This window comes from Eulemur rufifrons, chromosome 28, assembly GCF_041146395.1.
Source record: "Eulemur rufifrons isolate Redbay chromosome 28, OSU_ERuf_1, whole genome shotgun sequence".
NCBI lineage: Eukaryota > Metazoa > Chordata > Mammalia > Primates > Lemuridae > Eulemur > Eulemur rufifrons.
The window spans coordinates 4352378-4372979 of NC_091010.1; the positions used below are offsets into that span (position 1 = coordinate 4352378).

The 20602-nt window shown below is 57.0% G+C and overlaps 2 protein-coding genes across 6 annotated transcripts in view; one reads left to right on the plus strand and one right to left on the minus strand.

The window, feature by feature from the left end:
• Positions 1 to 247: 247 nt before the first annotated feature.
• RASSF4 (Ras association domain family member 4) overlaps positions 248 to 20602 on the plus strand; it is a 34386-nt gene continuing 14031 nt past the window's right edge. Inside the window, exons 1-4 of one of the 5 annotated variants that reach the window (XM_069459879.1) lie at positions 248 to 354; positions 7483 to 7725; positions 9729 to 9828; positions 10894 to 10969. In XM_069459879.1, the coding sequence (XP_069315980.1) occupies positions 9767 to 9828; positions 10894 to 10969 (138 nt within the window). In that variant the 5' untranslated portion in view covers positions 248 to 354; positions 7483 to 7725; positions 9729 to 9766. The remainder of the gene's footprint in view (positions 355 to 7482; positions 7726 to 9728; positions 9829 to 10893; positions 10970 to 20602) is intronic. The other 4 variants (XM_069459877.1, XM_069459878.1, XM_069459874.1 and 1 more) reach the window with 4 other exon arrangements.
• Positions 16420 to 17802, minus strand: DEPP1 (DEPP autophagy regulator 1). The gene is made up of 2 exons (XM_069459880.1): positions 17638 to 17802; positions 16420 to 17070 (listed from the first exon to the last, which is right to left on the minus strand). The coding sequence occupies exon 2, from the start codon at positions 17042 to 17044 to the stop codon at positions 16427 to 16429; it is 618 nt and encodes a 205-aa protein (XP_069315981.1). The 5' UTR covers positions 17045 to 17070; positions 17638 to 17802; the 3' UTR covers positions 16420 to 16426.

Below are 20602 nucleotides of genomic sequence, written 5' to 3' on the forward strand. Positions count from 1 at the left end.
CGCGGCACTCTGAGCAGCGTGGTCTGGGGACACCCGCTGGCCCGACGCACCACACCTTCCCCGCTGCCCCTGCGGCTCGGTGCCGCATCGGGACCCCACCCTTGAGCTCCGGGGCGGGACGGCTCGGGACCGGACCATGCCATTGGCTGTGCGGGGCAGGGGCGTGCCAGGGGCGGGGCAGGACGGGACGGCGCCGTTGGCCATACCGGGTGGGGGCGGGGCGAGGGGCGGGGCGAGAGGCGGGCCCTACCCGGCAACTCTGGGGCCGCGGGCTGCAGGCGCTGCGGGCGCAGCTCGGGTGCAGGCGAGGACACGGCAGACGCAGCGGCTTCTGGACAGCGCGATGAATGGATGGTGAGTGATGCCTGGGCAGGAGAATTCGTGGGCGTCCCCGGAGACCCCCTCCGACCCCAGGACTGCCAGCGGGCAGGGCGCTGCAGCTTAGGCACTTGTTTGTGCCCTTTGGCCGCCACGCGCAGGGTTCCCTCCCCCTGCCAGCCTGGCGCATTGCGGGCCTCGGGCCCAGCGCTGAGAGTGGGCGCTGCGCCTGGCACCTCCTCCGAAGGGAAGGCAATTTAGGGGCAGGACAGGTGCTGGCTACACCTTTATTCACCCGTCTTTAGCCAGTCTCCTAGAAGCACTGGTCCTAGAGTTGGGGAAAAGCCTTGAGCACCTGCAGCACTACTTGATTTCCCCGATGGAAAACCAATGCCAAGATGCTAGCGGGGAAAGCTTTCCTAACGATGGTTATTTATAGAGGGTTTGCCCTGGGCCAGGCCCTGTGCTTTAACACAATTTGCCACTTACTCCTCACAGCACAGTGAGGCTGGTACTTTCATTATCCCCATTTTCAAAAGTGAAAACAGGCTGAAAGAGTTACACAGTTTTCTGCCTTTACCCAGATGAGTCTGTGGTAGAGCCAGGATTTGAACCCAGGGCCTGCTGTGCCTCCAGGTCTCTTGCACTTCACCCCTGACTCAGAGCTCAGCCTGCCTGCCGCTGTGCGCTTCCCAAGCCCCGACTCTCGGCCCTGCACTCCCCACTTCCAAAAGATGCCTCAGTGCTTTCATTAATCTGGCATAGCCCTGTGGCAGGAGGCCTCTTGTCCCGCCAGGACCAGTGCCAGGCCAGGGCCACTGCTTTCTTAAAGCACTGTAAGGAGAGCTCTAGCAACCCCACTGCACACAGGAATTAAATAAGGTCGCACAACAAATAAAGGCTGGGACTCTGGGATTTGAACCCAAACTCACAGAAGAGACCCTCACTAGATTCGCTGTATTTGAACAACCCACAACACTAGGGTATCAGTCAGGATTTGTTGCCAGAAACCATGAAAAAAAAACAAACAACAAAAAAAGCTATAAGTGAATTGGTGAACTACCAGGTAAATGGGGATCTTCCTGCTTCCTGTTCCTCAGTGTGGATCCTGGGCTATTGGCTCCAGGGCTGGAGTGCTAGGAGAGGAGCCAGGGAGAAGGGGGTGGAGGAGGAAGAGGAAGGGAGAAGAGGAGAAGGGAGTGAAGAGAAAAGGAAACTCATTAACCTTAGTTCCACACATTGCTGGCTGGGTCGCCATGGGCGTGTTTCAGCCATTTGTCAGTGTGTGTTAAGTCTGCCTTCATTGTTCTAGTCATCATTGTCTCTGTAGTGCTGGTGGGCCAAGACTTGACAGTGAAGGTAAGGTTGATGCCACAGATTCCAGTGTCCATCTGAAAGCCAGAGATGGAGCTGTCTTCCTACCAGGAGGCTCCAGGGGATCCTGGAGGTCAAGAACAGAATTAAGGTCCTGGGTCAGGGCCAACTAGATCATGACAGATAACAAAGAACATGAACTCAGGTGTGTGTCAAAGTTCAAATCCTACAAATGCAAAGCCTCAGAGGGGAGACTCCGTCTGTGGGGTCTGCCAGAAAGCCTGGCCTGGGCTCCTGGAGACCTGGGTCCTGGTTTGGGGGATAAACTCAGCCTATTTCCTCACTCCTAGCCACTCCTGGGGGGAGGACTCTCACCCTCTTTGAGTCCCACGCCCCCATCCCCAGAGCCTCTCATTCCCAATGGCAGCTGTAACAGCAATGAGAGCTCTTTTTTATCATAGGTGAGCCCTATGAAAGGCCCATCTTACAGGTCTCCTCATTTGCCTTTACAACAGTCATCAAGAATTGTAATTATTTAAGATTCAGAGCAGGAAAGGGCTTGCCCAAGGTCTCACAGGCAGGGAATCGCAAAGCAGAGCTTTGAACCCAGAGCCTTGCAAAGGCTGGGTGCTTATCCTCTCACAGAGTACATTGAAGGAAATAATTTGAAATTGTTTTAAAGTAAATTAAAATCAAGTAGGAAGTGGCTGCACTTCCCAAAGCTTCTGCAGTTTTCTCATTTTTGTTAAAGAGGAACTTGCAGTTCCCTGGATCTCCTTTTCTGACTATCAGACCTTCTTCCCCAGGATGAGCTGCTGAGGGAGAGGTCCCGAACCCCCTCCCTTGCCCTGCCTGACCTGGGGGAGCAGGGACAAGGTGTCATACAGCCCCATGGTGGCAGTGCTGGGAAGAACCCTAAAGATATCCTACGCCAGTTGCCAGAACAACTCTGGCTAAACCGAGGTCTGAGAGATGGCACGATGTGCTTAGGTCACATGCCAAGTTGATGCCGCAGCAAAACTCACATTCACACTCCTCTCCACAATGCCCCCTGCCTCCCCCTTCTTGCCGTGACACATTTCAGTAGAGATGCTTAACCTGGGATCTGGGGATCTAGGGACACATGGACAAGAGCTCCCTGATGCCCCTGCAGTGGTACGCAAATTGTGTGTGTACGCGTGTGCATGTACAGATATCCACACACATGCACGCACGCACACACACACACACACATGTGTGTGTGCACTTTCCTGGGGAGAGTGCATTAAGCTTTCAAGAGACTCCAAAGGGCTCCATGACCCAAAAAAGTCTGGGGCCCACTGTATCTCACAGGACACCACCCCGAGCAGTGGCATGGCATGAACAGGCCTGGCGCAGTGGAAGCACAAGAGGGCTGTGGGGAGTGCCCAGGGCAGCTGTGCAGCAGCTGGCACCCAGCAGCCGGGGGTCTGCCTCTCTGTGCTGCACCCTTGGTCCCAGGCAGTCGGATATTGGCCGGTGGCCATTCTGAGCACCTGTTTGACCCAAAAACATAGCTGAGAAAATCCTTGTTTCCACGGATCTCCTCTTCCACAGACAGGAGGTGAGCCCGGTCGGGGGACCAGGGAAGGTATGTTCAAGGGGTAAGGGCAGCAGGAGGATCGGAAACAGCTTTCTTGCCCCGGGTTGCTGTACCTAGATACTAGAAGTCCTGCCCACCAGAGTCAGGGTGACTGACCCCAGGCGGGGGCTGTCAGGAAGCTTCCAGAGGAAGACTGGCTTGTGAACTGCTTGGATTCCCAGGGCCCGGCTCTTCAGAGGGAGGGGACTGGTGTCAGGACTGGACTCAGGGAGACCTGTCATTGGGAGCCCAGGACTGTGTCTCGGGACACTGTGTCTGGGAAGACTGTCAAAGCAGGCTGGGGGCCCGGAGTGGTTGGCCCAGGGCACGGCAGGGAGTGGAGGTGGAGGGAGCTCTGTGCCCACCTCTCTCACGCTCCTCAGGCCTTTATCACCGCATCTGGACCAGGCACAGAGCCACAAAGTCCCCCCTGGGCTTTCTAGCTCGTAGGGCTAGGCCTGGGGCTGGTGCAGGGATGGGTGTGGCTGAGCCAAGGGAGTTATGGCAGGGGTGAAGAGGAGGGGAGGGGGTGGCCACTGGAATGGACAGCGGGAGAGGACGGCAGTGTGGAAGAGGGCTGAGTGGCAGCTGCTTGCCATCTACAGCTGAACAGCTGGCTTTCTCACAAAAGTGCCATGCCGAGGGGTGGCCCACGTCCGGCCAGACCCCCTCTGGGAGGCATCTGGTGCCGGCAGGCACTGCGGCTTCTCCCCTGGCCAAGCTCCTGCCATTTGCTGGCTAACAGGTGCTGGGAAGGCCCTTCTAAAGGTTCATTGTTGTCAGCGCCTTGCTGCCACTGCTGGCTGGCATTTCTGGCATTTGAAAGTTGTAGCCATCGGCTTCCCACAGAGCGGAGCGTAGGCGCCCCAGGCATGCTGGCGTCGTGGCCTGCACCTGCCGCCCCCTCCAGCGCCAGCGCCAGGCTGAGAGAGCCCCAGCTGTGCCCACACCTCCGTCCTCCTTTCTCCTGCTTCCTAGGTCATTTTATTACCTATTTGATTGAAGTTGTGCCAAAATAAGAAAACAAGAGTCATAGTTTCAGGAAATGTTAGCAGGGAGTAACCAAGCTCTCAGATTTCACAGACGTGCTCAGAGCATTTTAGTGCGGATGCCAATACGCTTTCCGTTTTGCTGAATGAGGACACCACCATCACCATTCGCCGTGTTGTATGTAAAGGGAGGACGTTGCAAGACTAAGAGTGGGGCAGCACGTGGCCTGTCTCCATGGAAAGCCCACTTCGCCAGGCTTCTTTTTCTCCTTCTGCCATTGGCCTATAGGCAATGGGCCCAGAAGTGCCTTCAAACATCAGAGTCACCTTCTTCTGTGATAACTGGCTCCATGACGACAGAAAGGAAAGGTGGTCCACGCCTAGCAGTTATAAAGGCCTTGGTGGCCTTTGTCCCCCACAGTGATGGCAGGCTGTTGTGCTGGCTGTCAGCTGTCTCCACAAGGCTGCCAGAGCAGCTGCTGGAGTGGACAGGGAGCACAACTCAGCTTGTTCACTGGAGACAGGTAGCCGTGGCTGGCACACCGCCCGGGGCCTCCTCTGGGGCACAAAGGGCCCCTGGCTCCAGCCAAGCTCTCTGGCTGGGGACAGAGTGTCTCCAGCCTGTGAAGCTAGCGTGGAGGCCTGAGCTGTGCGCCCCAGGGGCTGGGGGAGGGGAGCAGACCAAGACAAAGAAGGCCGGACTGCCCAGAGCAGAGCGGCAGGGCTGGGGGAAGGGAAGGGAGGGCCGGCTGGCCTGTCCAATGGCATCTGTCACTCTGTGGTTTTGAGACTGTGCCTGGGTGGCAGGCCAGCCCCAGCCCATCCTCTCCCAACTCCGGCTTCCACCCTGCAGCCTCGCTTTCATCCGTTTGTGTATTGAGCTTCTGCCTAGGATTTAATTTCAAGATAAGGTTGTGTTGTTTATAAATGGCTGGAAAACACTCCATTAGAGATTAAAGGCCCAGCCCAAAGCACGAGGAGATTCAGTGTTCAAGGGGCAGTTTCAGGAAATTGCTCCAAATGGAGAGATGGCTCCTGCCACCATCTTGCTGGGGTGTGTGTGTTCTCTCTGAGCTCTCTCATGTAACCGCTGTCTCTAGGCTGCCCCTTAGGTCCCTGTGCAGCTCACTTTAGGACTCAGGAAAACACTGAGATCAGATTGAATACAACTCACCAAAATGAATGGAAGCCTGACAAAGAGACAGGCCACAAGCACAGGGCTCCTATTTGGAGTCGAATCTGTGCGTGACCCCAGAGCTGAAGACTCCGGAGCTCAGGGAGACCAGGTGTTGCCTATTTGGGCCGGAGGGATGTGAGAACTAGAGAGACTAAGTAGCTTGTGTAGGGCCATGCAGCTGATGAGTATCTGAGGACACAGAAACATGTGGTTCTCTCAAAAGAGAGACTGTCTTTCTACGGAGCCGAGGTCCCCACCCTCTAAGCCTCAGGACCCAGCCCAGCAAGTGGGAAGAGCCTGCTGAAGTAGGCCCTGCATTGCCTCCTCCAGCCTTGCTCCCTGACCTCCCTCCCCTCCCCATGGGATGGTGTGCCCCACTCTCTGTCCCTGCCAAGCTTAGCTGTCTATACCAAAGCCCACCACCCCGCTCCTCCCTTCACGTTGCCACCTGCAATCCAGGAGTCTCCTTTGCTTTCCTTCTGATTCCCTCCTCTGAGTGGCTTCCCCAGCAGTGCCATCCACCTGCATCCGGGGACACTCAGTACATCGGTCACATCCTTTAAATAAGCAGGCGCTCAGGGAAAGGCACTCCTGAAAGCTGGCGAGGGAGGACAGTGCTTTGCGAATAGTATTGCACAGAGCCCTGGCAGATGAGGCTCCCTGCCACCCACCTCACTGCCAACCAGAGCAACCTCCTTTAATCTGATTTGCGTGAATTTTCCATTTGAACGAAGAGTTCTACAGTTGAGAAAATTTCAAACCCATTGGAGGTCAATATTCTTATTGCACAGAAGGGAAAATTAAGCCCAGAAGGCATGCAACTGAAACAGCCCAGATCTCTTTAGGAAGCACCTTCTATTAATATTAATAAGTAACCATGGCCAAGGCGTGGTGGCTCACACCTCTAATCCTAGCACTTTGGGAGGCCAAGGCAGGAGGATCGCCTGAGGCCAGGAGTTTGAGACCAACCTGGGCAACATAGTAAGACCCTATCTCTACAAAAAAATTTTTAAAAATTAGCAGGCATGATTGTGCATGCCTGTATTCCCAGCTACTTGGGAGGCTGAGACAGGAGGATCACTTGAGCCCAGGAGTTCGAGGCTGCAATGCACTGTAATCATAGTACTGTACTCCAGCTTAGGTGACAGAGCAAGACCTTGTCTCTAAAAAAATTTAAAAAATAAGTAACCATTAATTGACTTATGGGAAACTCCACTTATAGGTATTCCTACTACATAGAGCAAAATGATCTCATTCCCCACATGCTGTGGCAGAATGGAAGTATTGTAAATTGACTTATGTTGTGAACCAGAAGTCACACACTGAAGCCCGACTAAGTGTCTGCAAATGGGTTTGGTCTGTCTACAGTTTATTTCTAAATATATTTAAATATAAAATATTAAACTAAATATATATGTTGTTTTAACTAAATTATTTACTGCATGAGTAAATAAGCTGGGTTTTGCTGCAGTAACAAGTCCCTGAAATATCGGTGACTTATGGCAGAGGCTGATTTCTCTTTCCCAGTCCATGCAGTGTGGGTGGGCAGATGGCTCTGGTCCGCAGAGTCACTCAGGGACCCAGACTGGCCATTGAGTAGCTGCACCAATTGGAACATGTGGCTTTCTGGGTCACCATGCCAGGGGACAGGTGGGCCGGAGGGTTGCACGCTGGCTCCTAGATGTGCTGGCCTGGAAGTGGCCCACAGCTCTTCTGTTTGTGGCACACTGGTCAGACTCAGCCCCATGGCCTCAGCTGGCAGCAGGGAAAGGCCCTAGAAGGTAATTCCAGGGGCAGCAAACGTCTCTGCCACCATCACTCAACTTTAAGCAGTGAAAGGCCATAAAAATCCAGATTTCTGGCTTATGAAACACCAGAAGAGCTGCCCCTTTAGAGAAGGAATGTGCCCCTCAACTCGCCAAGGACTCTGTGACCAGTGTCTGTCAGCTGAGTCACTTCCTTGGCCCCTGGAAACTTTTAACATTTTTGTCCCTGCTGTATATGCACATCTCTGAAAGAGAGGGCGTTTGGAGAAGGCTGTGATGCTTCTTGTGTTCATATAGTAACTTAGGAACCGCTTACAGACCTCCTCTGACTTGCCAGGCTTGAGCTTGGTGCTGGAAACACGTGGCGAAGCAGAAAGGGCTGTTACTGTTCTCCTGGGGGAGCCAAACAAGACACAGGCCCTGCAGGGCCCAGCACAGCCGGGAGCCAGGAGGAGGAGCTGCCCGGACACTGGCCTGGAGGAGGAGGAGGCCAGTTCTGAACAGAGAGCAGCACTAGGAAGCCCAGAGGGAGGGGAAAGCACGGAGTCCGTTAGGGCAGTTGTGAGCATCTGGGCAAGGCTGGGGCTGGGGCTGGGGCTGGGGGCAGGGAGTGGGGTCAAAGCTGGACAAGAGGAATGCAAGAGAAAAGCCACCTCCTGTTATGTTGGAGTAAATCCAGCCCTGCCCATGATGAGTTTGCTTAAAGCTGGGCATCACTGTGCCATGGACCAGCAGACACAGCGTGGCTGACCTGGGCTGGAGTCAGCTTTTGCCCACAAGTACAATGATCCAGAGAGGGAGCTGGCAGATCACTTTTCCACGGGCGAACTGACCTGCTGAGGAACCGAAACTTCATTATTTTGAAATCCCTGTTGCCCTGCTGAGAATAATGAGGCCAGAGGTCCCCAGCTCCAGGCCCTGATGGTGCCACGGCCCTGCATCCCTGTGGAGGGGCCCTGGTGCCAGGGGACCGGCCCCTCTCTAGGCTCCCAGGTGACTCGCCACAGAGCATGGCAGAGGGAGGAATTTACAGGATGACCCCAAGGTCACTGGGAAGCCCGCCTCCTCCAGGTGACTCCCCTTCTCCGTGCCAGCCAATTTCCCCTGCTTCTGGAACCAAACACTCATTCAGGGCCGATGCAACGCAGTGGGCAGGCTTGTCATGTTTGTGGGTGTCAAGGAGGGAGAGAGCTGGACTGGGCGGCGTCAGTGCCCGAGGGGACAGAGTGCCCTGCGTGGTGGGCTCCCAGGACATTGACAAATACGACAGGAGTTAGGCCTGCCCTTGGGCCCCCAGTAACAATTATACACACACGTCAGGAAGACGTGGTGAGCCAGGTGTGTGTGAATAGACGGGGGCTGTGAATGAGCCAACCTCCGTGGTGGGAAGGTCACAGTGTGCACCCAGGCTGTGTCACCTCCCAATGTTATGTAACCACTTGGGCCCCTAGTTGCAACTCGGGATATGGGAGGTAGAGGCAGAGTCAGCACAGGAGGGCGTGTGTGTGCATGTACATGTGTGTGCATGTGTTTGCCCCCTGTACATGTATGTGCACAGGCATGTGTGTGTGTGTGAAGCTGTACCTTACTGCCCAGCTTGTAGGAGGCCTTGATAAGAGAGAGTCTTCAGCAAGAATAATGTGGGGGGAGAGAGAAGCAGGAACCTGTGCAGAGACACCAGCAGGGTAGAGAAAGCTCTGGTGGATTTGCCCTCAAAGAAAAGCTGGGGAGGGCTTGGGGGGGCTCCTCAAACCTGCTCATTATGTGACTGGAAAGAGAGAGAGACAGTCCCACGTGTGAGTCCACGAGCCATCCTGTCGGCTAGAGATTACTGGTGCGGAGGAGGGAAGGAAGGCTGGGGGTGGAAGTCACTGCCCGAGATCAACACAGAGAAGGGGTAGGAGACCAGAATCGGGGGTTCAAGTGCTTGTGCTCCACCTTTGGCTTTGCCACTTACTCGCTGAGTAATCTTGGGCAAAGTGCTCAACCTCTGTCCCTGTTTTCTCATCCATAAAATGGGAATAAGATGACACCTACCTCACAATGTTGTTGTAAGGACCAGGTAATTCATAGAAAATGCCGAACGGTCTCCAGCATGTAGTGAAGCCGGTACCCACTAACCCCCACTGAGGGAGCTGGCCCACTCAGTGGGAAGGGAAGAGAGAGGCCCAGGGCAGCTTTCCAGGACTGGAGGAACAGCTGAGGCAGACACCGTCATTCAAGGTGGTGTCCCAGCCCAGGGAAGCGAGCACGTGGTCTGAGACTTTTAGGGGATTGATTTGGATTTCTGGGGATTATGGAGAGTCTCCCAGGGTTGGGGGCTGATAAGACCAGTATCACTGGCTCAGCAGTTCAGACCTTGCCCAACCAAGGGGAGCTTGGCTGACATGTGGCTGTGGGGGTGTGGGGCTGGCCTTTTCAGCTGTGGCCACCCTGCGCCCAGGTGGGTATGACACAGTGGCTGAAGGCCTCTGTGCCGGGGCTGCAGGTGCTAGGTGCTGGGTGCTGCACCAGACGCACTACTCCCTACTCACCTGTCTGTGCGCCCTTCCTTTTCTTCCCAGCAGGTAACTTCCGGGTCTGCAGACAAGAGGAGAAGAAGATGAAGGAAGATTGTCTAACCAGTTCTCACGTGCCCATCAGCGACAGCAAATCCATTCAGAAGTAAGCCTTGGTGTGGGGGGGGGTGTTCACACCTGCCTTCTCCTTGTGGCCACTCCCCCACCCTGGCAGCCTTTGGGCGGAGGGGTTCTAGGCACTTTTTCACTGATGGAGTCCCCTGGGGAACAGTGACGGGGTACTTATTTTCTTGAGCTGTCCAGTAGGGGAGCCACGAGTCACACGTAGCCATGGCTAGGAGGTGCGGTTCATAGAAAAGATCTCCAGATGGCAAAGGCTTTGTATGAAATTAAAGAATGAACAAGATCTCATTAATATTGTAATTTTTATATCGATCCCATGTTGACAGGATAATATTTTAGATGTATTGGATTCAATAAAATGTACTGTTAATACTAATTTCACCTGTTTCATTTTCCCTTTCAACGTGTACTAGAAGATTGACAATTACCTGAGTGGCTCACACTGGCATCTGTTGCCCCGCAGAGCCCGCCCGGGTGCAGGGGCTGTCCTGGCCTCCCCTCGCCCTCGCACCAGCCAGGGCACTGTGGCTGTCCCTTGAGGCTGAGAGAAAGCATCTGGATCCTGATCCCTGTGGCCTTTGGGGTCGTGCTCTCAGGACGGTCACCTTCATCCCTTGGAAGTCAGGATAGGGGAGAGGCAGCACCCCTCGGGGGGCCCCACAGCAGCCACTTGGAGGAAGTAATGTGGGGAAAATCAAGAGTCTTTCAAATGCCAGCAATCCAAGCCCAGGGGATTTGCTCTGAGCGTGTGACTCAGAGGTGAAGGGCAGGGAGGTTGTCGGGGACTCCCACCTGTGAGAGTGAAAGTATGCCAACACCCTCGATGTCCCAGATGTCACATGGCCTGTCCCCTTAGTCTCACTTCCTTCTCAGCGCCCCCCTCCAACCAGGGCCCGGATGCAAAACCCTGTGGAAGACAAAGGGCGTGTGTCAGGCTGGCCAGTCTAGCCTCTCCACTGACTGTGTGTGGCTGGCAAGACCTGTGCTATTGTGCTCCTTTTACAAATGAAGAAACCAAGACCAGGGAAGCCAAAGGCCCTGTCCAAAACCACGTCCCAAGAGTATGTGTGTGTTTTTACCTTCTTAGGTCGGAGCTCTTGAGCCTGCTGAAAACCTACAACTGCTACCATGAGGGCACCAGCTTTCAGCTGAGACACAGAGAGGTGAGACCTGTTGTTCTTCCTTGTTCATGGGGCCACCGTTTATCCCACTTTGCTGAAGAGAGTCCTGGCTTACACCTGTTTCAGGGTAATTATTAACACTATCCCCTTCACTCTCCGCAGTGACCCAGTTTGGAGAATAAATTATATGGTCACCCTTGCCACTCATCCCCGCTGCCCCTCCCGGCACTCAGCAGAAGGGTTGGGGGAGAGGTCAGTCTCTTTCTGCTCCCCACCAGCCCAGCCATCCCTAGACGGTCTCACCCGTGTCCCCTGGTCCTCAGTGCCTTCATCTGCGTGTGGGGCTGCAAGGTTGCAAGCTCAGACGCTGAAGGGACAGGCGGGGCATGCGTGGGGGGTGGGTCCCCACTGAAGGCGGCAGCCGTGCGTCAGATCAAACCCATCACTGCTGTGCAGGAATGTGGGCCTGGTACAGCGAGAAGGAGCGAGACATCTGGCATTTCATGGGGCATTTCCCAAATCTGGAAACACCATGTGGGCTCAACAAAACATGTCTGATGCCAAACACAGCCCCTGGGCACCACCTGGGCTCCAGGGCACGTCCAGCAGGGACCGGGCTCAGGGAGCCATGCGCCGGGCAGGCCAAGCAGAGCCCTGGGCTTGCCACCGTCTAGAGCCTCCAGGTGTTTCCCATGGGAACCTTGGTCAGGGCTCTGTGCACCCATCTTGGTCTAATTCGACATATTTGTGCAACCTAATGGCCAGCCTTGTCGTGGGGAGGCTTTACGTGGGGCATAGGGTCGGCCCTGTACCTCCTCCCTCCATCAGCATCTGACCAGGGCCGGTGGACCCGGAGTCCCCCTTCCCCTTCTGTTGCTGAATGTGGGAATGGGCAGCACAAGCCCCAGGAAGCCCACAGACCTCATCAGGGCGGGGACCACTCACTCACTAGCCTTCCCGCTGCAGTTACTCACACAGGCACTCATCCCTCTACAGTTAGGAGATCAGAGAGCTAGCCCGGACATCCGGCCCAGAGGCAGCTCTGGGCAGCTGGGCGTGGCTGGAACCCACCTGCCAGACGGCCTCAGTCAGCTACCTGCCGCACCCCTCAGCCAGGCCAGATGCCACACCATTCAGGAGCTCTGGTTATATGTGTCTGGATGGAAGGGAAGCTTCTGGCTCCCAGTCCAGGCCATGCTGAGGCAGCCTGTGACAACCTGGGATGGCACAAACCCAACACCCCGCTTTCCCTCCACCTGCCACCACACAGGGGCCCGACAACATGCTCCCCTCCCCATTTGGCTGCCTCACTGCCTCCTTCCTCTTCACTCACGCTCTGCGCTGGGCCGGAGTGGCCTTCTCCGACACCTGCCTTAGCCTGCCTGCCCCCAGCCCACCCTCCACCTTGCAACTTGGTTCTGCTCTTTTCTTACTGGAGGTGTACGTAAGACCTAGCCTGCTCTGTATCCCCAGGCCAGGCGCAGTGTGCGTCCGTGTGCATAGTTGTTGGATGACTGACCGGCAGGTACGGGCCTGGGCAGGGATGGGCTGAGTCCTTAGTCCTGCCCTCCAGTGTGCCGAGCAGCAGGGAGAGGGAGAGAGGGAATGGCAGATAGGGCCAGAAGGGTTTTGGTCTGTGCTGCTGAGGGTCTGGGGAGCCTCTTCTTATGGGCTGCTGCTCTTCATTCTCGGGCCATTCGGGGATTGATCTAAGGCCCTGGTGGTTATGTGTTTGGTCCCTGCACCAACACCACCTGGGAACTGGTGAGAAACGCAAATTCTTACCACCACCCCCCATCCCCAGGCCTGTGGAATCAGAAACTCTGAGGCCCCCAGTGTCTGTGTTTTAACCAGCCCTCCAGGGCATCTGGCGGAAGGTCAAGTTTGAGAACTGTCAGTAAGAGGTTGCCCTTGGCCCTTGGATTCCCCAAGAAAATCCCCTCTGTAGGAAGGGCTGTGTGGGCTGGGAAGGCCAAGCCTGGGCCTGTGTTCACGGGTGCCGGACAGCCCACGAACAGAAGTGGGGACTCCAAAGCCAGGCAGAGGTGTTCCTGACAGCCCACAATGGCAGGAAGTTACCCACAGGGGAATTTTCATGTTCCTGTTCCTAAAGTGTGTGTGACGATGTGACCTTATCTCCACAGAGCCAGAAAGTACCTTTCAGGAAACTTCTTCAGCCCCGATGGCCATAGGGGTGCCAGCCTGAGGAAGTGAAAGACTTTTCAGGGTGACAGTGCTGTAAAGACAAGGCTGCAGGTCTGGGAAGCAGAGTCCTGGTACTGGTAGCACAGCTGGCTCCTGGGGCACCGCACCCCTTGAGATCTCGGGGTCTCACGGAGGCCCCATGACCTACCTACCACCCATCTTGAAAATTGCAGACCTGGGGCCTCCTGGGACTCGGGCACTCCACAGTGCCAGGCACTTGCTGTAGGGGCAGGGCCATGCCAGGCGGGCCTCTCCTTGGACACCACAAGCCCCAAGGGCTGGGCAGACAAAAGGAACTGACATTCCCCAAGAAACCTCCAATGCACCAGGTACTTTGTCTCCTCTATTTAAGACTTTTGCAATGTAGGAATGATCATTCTCCAGGCAAAGAGAGTGAGGCTTTTGGAGTTTAAGTCTCTAGTCCAGGGTCACATGGCAATAAAGGAAAGATGCCGGCATGGCTCCAAGGTCTGAGCACAGTCACTTACAATACGGCAATACCATTTCCAGCACTAAGCTTTGGAGGTCTCTCGGGGTCTCAGTAGAGTATCACTTAATAGAGGAGCTGTTTGTCACCCTTGATTCCCCAAGATAAGGTGCCCTCAGGCTTGTGAGGGACTCTCCACCCAGTGTGCCCTCACAGAGCCAACGGGGCCCTGGAAGAGAGCCTCCTCCCTGTTGTCACTGGGCCTCCCCGCAGAAACTTCAGCCAGAGCACTGCAGTTTGGGGGCAGCTTCCCCTCCACTGCCACATCCAGTGGCTCCATAACGTGGGCGGGGGCAAGCGTTTCCCTGTGAACCTTCTCCCAGCTTCCGAGCGCTGGCAAAGGGCTCACCCCCTCAGGAGGCTGAGGCGCCAGCTGACTTTATTGTAAACCTTGCCTTTGGGATAATTTTGCTTGTATTACAACGAAGAGCATGAGCAGCCGGGTGCACTCTGTGCCTTTTGAAGATGGCAAAGCGTTTTAACCAGGCTGGCTGGTATCTTAAAAGAGAAAAGGACCACCCGGAACGCGTAAACCTATCACTCTGGACTGACCGTGTGAGCCAGGGCAGCAGGAGCCCCTCCTGGGCGGGCGCGCACCTGCCCCACCGGCCTGGCTCGGGGGCTCCCCTGGTGGCCGTGAGCGCAACCACACCCGGCCCGCCCTCAGTCCTGGCCGCTGAGCCACGCGAGCACCGCGGGGCGGTTCTCTGGCGGGCCCTGTCTCTCCCGGGTGCGGGTGCGGAAGGCCGGGATCCTTCCCCGGAGGGTTGCCCTGTCCGCTCTCCTAAGGCCTGGCAGACCACTGGCCCCTGGAGTGAAGGGTCGGCCCCAGGGACATCTGTGTTTCCCAGCCTGCCCCTCTGGGCGGGGCTTGGTGTCCCCCCCAACTCCCCCAGCCCATCCCCCATCCCGCACTGCAGCCAAGAGTGGGGGGAATGTGATGATGCTCCATGGGGGCCCCCACCAGGAGGACTTATCGTGGAGAGAAAGCAACTCTGCCAAGCTGTCCTGTCCTCAGGAGCCTGGGGCGCGGCCTGATGCCCCTCCCCCGAGCCTTTATTCAGTTGCGGAGGGCGGGGAGGGGGGGCACCTGCTGAGGGCACCGTCAACTTTCACACAGAGAGGATATTAGCAGGGAAGCCCCGCGTGTCCACACCCTGCCTGACCTCCCCAGGTGCAGCAGTGTGACAGTATGACTTCAGGGGGTGGAATGTGGGGGAGTCCGCTAACCTCATCCTGTCATCCAGGTGCCAGGGGAGGGTTTCATGCTGTTTCTTGCTGCTTGGCAGGAGGGGCTGCAGGGACGCTGGGCCCAGCGAGCCTGGCACCACATGGCAGATCAGCCCTCCCCTCTCTCCTGGGGAAGGTCTGGCTAAAGGCTGCCCCACATATATTTGCTGGAGAAGGTCAGGGACCTGCAGGTTTGAGGCCACCAAAGAGACACAGCCGGCTCGGGTAGATGGAAACATTTGTGTACAGTGCTCATAGCTTTGTCTCCAAGTTCATTTGCACAGTTTCCCCAGCCCCTGGAGGGTGTGACAGATAAGAAAACTGAGTAAATTGCTTATCTGAAATTTTTCTTTTTAATGTGTAGTTCATATTCCATCTCCCCAGAAAACACATGTGACAGAGGACAGATAAATATTGAACAAGTCCAAAGCAACTAAAAATAGCCACAAAAAAAAAAAAGAAAGAAAATAGATCAATAGTTCACAGAGCAAGGAGGTACAGACTCAGCAGACAGAGGGCCCACAGCTCTGTCCCTTCCCGCCTGAGCAGGGTCAGACAGCCCCAGCCTGGCCCAAGGCAGCAGGGTGACTGGTCCTCAAACGAGTCTTTGCAGTTCCCTGAGGCCACCCCTACCTCCCTGAGGAAGGAAATCCTCCCTCCCCCTGTTCCCCACCTTCACCCCCTTGCTTGCCAGGCATCTCCAGAAACTGGGGTTCTCCAGGCTGCAGGGGACCTAGGGCTGGCCAGGCTGTCCTAGGCCTCGAGACATCTGGACTTGCCTGGTGCAGGGCAGCTGGGCAGTGCTCTGCTTCTCACCCCCAGGTAAGACCCTGACCTTGCAGCACGGCCCCCAGGTGGAGGCAGTGGATAGGGGTGGGGGCAGTGGGGACCAGGCCAGCAGGTCCAGGCACTTGGCACACTGTGGGCTGAGTGGTGCAGGCTCTGTCTTGGCCCTCAACATAGGGAACTCTCCCAGTGCCACCACAGGACTTGTGAGTAGGAGCCAGCAGGGTGTCCTGGGTATGCCCAGATGACAAGTCCCCGAGGACTCCATGGTTTCTCTTGGGCCTCACAGAACATGGGCTTTCGGGGGGTGGAGGGCAAGAGGTTGACTTGGGAATGCCCAGGGCCTTGTTCTGAAACCACCTGGGGGTCTGGGACCCCCCATACTCCCCACACCCTTACCGCTGCTCTCCCCACCTGTGACCAGTAGCCGTAGCTACTCAGCGTATGGGCTAATAACATGCATTTACTCAGTAGAATGGCCTGGGGGGCAGGTCCCAGCAATCACCCCATTTTACCCATGAGAAACCCGAGGAACAGACATTAAGAAACTTGCTCAAAGTGAAAAGCCAGTAAGGGGCAGAGAAATGTGCAATAATGTCCCCTCATGTGAGATAGGCTGTCACCACTGTGCACAGTGCGGGGGTCTCACTATGAATTGCCCGAGTAGGCAGCCCTGCAGAAGTGTGTTTCCCTTCCAGAGACCCACCAGGGACAGTGTCCACCAGCGGGGAGGGCAGGGGAGGAGACGAGGACCCGGCATGCTCTTTACAGGAGGCTTTATTGGGGTGGGGTCAGAGTTCATGGATCACGGGGAGTAGAGAGTAGAGAGTTCTGAGGACACTGCTTGGGCGGGGGGAGGCCACGGCCTGGCCAGGCTGCCCAGAAGTCTGGCTCCTCAGGTTGGAGCTCTGGTGCCCGTCCTGTGGTGGCTGTGCCAGAGAGTGCCCAGGCGCCCTGGCCTCACAGAGCCTCCCTCTGGGCGCCGCCCTGGCCTTGCCACTGTCCACCTGTCTGTGCAGACCCCAGAGGCCAGGCCTCCTCGGCAGCTCCCTCCGACTTGACAGCTTTTCCTGGGACTCTCCAAAGAGCCAGTCCAGGGGATCAGCAGTGTTGGCTTCTGGCAGTGTGGGCTGCTGGCCGCTGCAGCGGGCAGTGATGTCCTGTAGGGATGGGGCAGGGGAGCTCTTCTCGCAGGCCTGGGCCAGCTGGTCGGGTGGCCGGGGCCGGCCCAGGGCTGTGGCCTCGTCCAGTACGGAGGTGGGCTGCGCGAGCTGACAGATGGACCTCACATAGTCGTCCAGGCTGGGCGAGGCTGGGGGTTCCTGCCCTAGCCCCCCAGGCAGTATCTCCTCCGTGCTCTCCCGAATTGTGGGCAGATGGGCCACAGAAAGCAGAAGCCGGGACCTCATCACTACTGGCGAGAGGATGCGTCAGCCTGTTGGTTAACAGAGGACAGGTGGTGAGAGCCTGCCGTGCCAGCCTGACACCCCCTGTGGTGTCACCTCCCTCATCTGGGGCTGCCTGTAGGAACTAGGTGCTCTGCGAGCAGTTTGACGTCTACTGAGCCGAGACCAGGGCTCGGACTCCTGGGTTCTTCCTTCCCGCTGACATTAAAAACTCACGGGCTTAAGACTTTATTATTATGTTGTTTCAGAGTTTGCACAAATAAGAGAACCCAACCTAACAAACGCAGGGTCAGAGGATGCCTGGGTTGAAAAACAGGATCTGCCATGTACTGACCGTGGGACATTTGGCGAGGCCCCGTCTCCAAGCCCCCGTGTACCCGCCCATAGCACGGGGTGGCAAACACCGCCTGACGGAGATGCTGTGGGAGCACATGAAATAGCACCTCAGCCCCTTTGTAAACACAAAGCCCTCTGAGACCCTGTCGCCCGCTCTCTTGCCTGTGGTGGGGTCGTCCAAGTCCAGGCTGGGAATTGCCCTCAAAGATTAAACAAAGCCTTTGTTTTGTCTCAGACCAGAGGCAGCTGCTCTCTCTTACCTGTGGCTCAGAGGTCTGGGGATGGCGGGGGCTGGACAAGCAGGAACAGTTCAGTCCAAAGGAGGCCCCTGGGAAGCCCTCGGGAGGCCGGGTGGGGGTCTGGCAGCTGGAGCCCGGTGTCCGATGTGGGATCACTGGGTGGGGGACGATGGGGACGGTGTGCGAGGCCCGAGGTCCACAGTGGAAGGCTCTCCCCTGGGCTGTCTGGCAAACCTCGAGGCCTGCTGGCTGCTTTTATACCTTTCCAGCAGCCATCAATTACTGTCACGAGAGCTAAAAATAGCAATGTTCAGGAAAGCTTTCTGAGGAAAACAGATTGGTGGGTGGGGCCTGGCCCAGCTGCCAGCCTGGAACATGTATTTGTGCCTGTGGAAGGCTCGGAAATGTTTATGCTGCGGGGTGAGGGAGGGGCGGGCATCACTCCTGGCCGCCTCGGGGTGCTGGGAGAGGCAGGGGGCTCCACTGGGCCCCCACAGGCAGCCCCAGGGTCAGCCACTGCTGCCTGGAAGCGTCCCCCACTATGTATTACGCCAGGGCTCCAGGACACTCTGGCCTTTCCTTTCGCTGATTCTTGTGTGGCCCTGGGCCTGCACCTGTGAGGCCGGGCCAGGTCCACCTGTGAAGTGCCCTTGATGAGGCATCCGCCACATAGGGCCCCAGCCTGGAGGTGGCTGAGGCTGGGCTGCCTGGGCCTGCTCCGAGGCGAGGCATGCTTATCTCTGACAGGGACCAAGGGCAGCCTGTGGGGTCGGGTCCTGGTCTTGCTACACCCCAGATGTGGTGCTTTCGAAGGAGAATCTGTTCACTTGTTCACTAGATGCGTCGTGCTACTGCGTGCCAGTGACTGCTCCGGGCACAGCAAACACGCAGTGAACAAAGTCGTGGCCCCTGGAGCTCACGTTCCAGTGAGGGGGAGGACCAAGCCCTTGATGGATAGGTACTGTGACTGCAGGTGCTGGTGACAGCTGCGAAGAAAAGTACAGCAGTGCAGTGGGACAGGGTGACAGGCTGCTGCTGTAGGTAGAGTGGTCAGGAGTGTCTTCCCTAAGAAGGAACGCTGGAACAGAGACCTGAAAAAGCGAGGGGGGTGTGTGTTCCGGGCAGATTGGGCAGCACGTGCAAAGCCCCTGATGAGAGTGTGCTGGTGTGCTCGGGGACAGCAAGGGGCCCGCATGACTGGCCCGTGTAGGAGGAGGTCAGTGGACCTCAGCATGGACACCGGGCCTGCCTCTGAGGGGCGTGGAAGGACACTGCTGCGTGTGAACAAGGGCGCCACAGTCTGGCTTCTGCCTCAAGGAGTTGCTCCAGCTGCTGTGTCTGGGGTGCAGGGAGTGGGTAAGCGGGAGGCCAGGGAACGGCCAGGCAGCATTAGGAAGTCACTGCTATGTCTGGGTGACTGCAGTACAGGAGGCTGCGGAGGACCAGGTGGGCAGTCCCTGGGAATGCTCTTAGTAAAGAGCTGGCACCTTGCACTTCTCAGACGGGCCTCAGATGCTCGGCCCCAGCCTCAGCCCCACCTGGAACACGCCTGTCCTGTGCCCACAGCGGGCGGAGAAAGAGGAGTCTCTGAGAGGGCAGCCCATGGCCGAGATCTGAGTGCTGGACGGACCCCAGGCTCCCGAGGCAAGCAGGAGGGGCTGGCAGCCCCAAGTTCCTGGGGTCCAGGTGGGGAATTCCACAGGGGCAGAGGCAGGCATGGGGCAGAACATGTCTGAGACGGTGTTCAGGATTCCAGCACCTGGCAGTTCCCACCCTGACGGGCCTTACATCTGGATACTTCCGTAGAGCCTTTCCCTGTGTTCTCCGGCTCTTCTTTGAAATTATTGGCAATGAGCAAATGCGTCAAGAGACTGAACTGAGGAGGGAAACGTTGACTAGGACACAGAGGGCCCAGGATGACTTCCCATGTGGCATTCAAGGCCCATCATGGGGCTGGCAGTACCGCAGGGGTGAGGACCAGGCTCTCCCCTGCCTCTGCCTACATGCACATCCCACCTGTGTGGTGAGCGCTGCCGGGCGCCTGGCGGTCTCTGCTCTGGCCTCAGTCCCCCTGCCCCATCTGATCAGAGATAGGGCTAAAGAGCTTAACAGGGCTGCCCGCCATTTGGTTGGGGCCAAGCTGAGGGGAGGGTGGGACAGTGGCGTGTGGGCATGTTGGGGGCACACACATCAGGCCAGCTGGCCCCCGACCTTGGAGGCAGCCCCTGTCTCTGCCACAGCACTCCTGCCTCCCCCTTCATTGAAAGGCCCCCAGAGTCTTCCTCTTATGGGGTCTCTGCAGGCCCAGCCTCGGCGTATCCAGCCCACTGTGGCTGCCGCAGCTGCGCCCCTTTCTCTCACCCTGGAGGGAGCCGGCTACCCCCCTCTGTGCTCCTCCTCCAGGCTGCTCCTCCCAGAGCTGATTAACCTCACTCACCCTCCCGTCCGAGGAGCCTCTGGTCTTGAGTAGCAGGAGCACCCGCCAAGGTGCCACTGCCCCTGGCTTTTCAGCTGTCCTGGGCTTTCTTCAGGCTGACCTGCCGCTTCCTTGCCTTAGCCTGTGTTTGGGCAGGTCGTGCTGTCAGGACCACTGCTCACACTTCCCCTCTGCCCACCTTTAACTGCCTTGCCTGGCCCAGCACACAGGTCCCATCCCCGGGAAGCCCCCTCATGTTTCCTGAGCCTGAGCGTGAGCCCCTCGTGACCGAGGCTGTGTCCACGCATGTCCCTGTGCCCAGGATCCAGGGCGAGCTGGAGGCAGCGTGTCTCATGAATGAGCCGTCCCTACATGAGATGCTCCAGGCGGGGGAGGGGCACCTGAGGCCAGGCAGGTAGAGCCGAACCCCACCTTGGGTTTTCTTATCATCCCACTGACCTTACCTCCACGGCCCCACCCTGGCCTTTCCTGTCCAGGGAGGCTAGTTACACATCTGTGCCTGTGTCATATCCGTGGACATCAGAAAGAGCTCTGGTTTCTTGTTTGCTT

Excerpts from the sequence above, each read along its gene's own strand:
- DEPP1 (XM_069459880.1), bottom strand. The coding sequence starts at position 17,044 with ATGAGGTCCCGGCTTCTGCTTTCTGTGGCCCATCTGCCCACAATTCGG.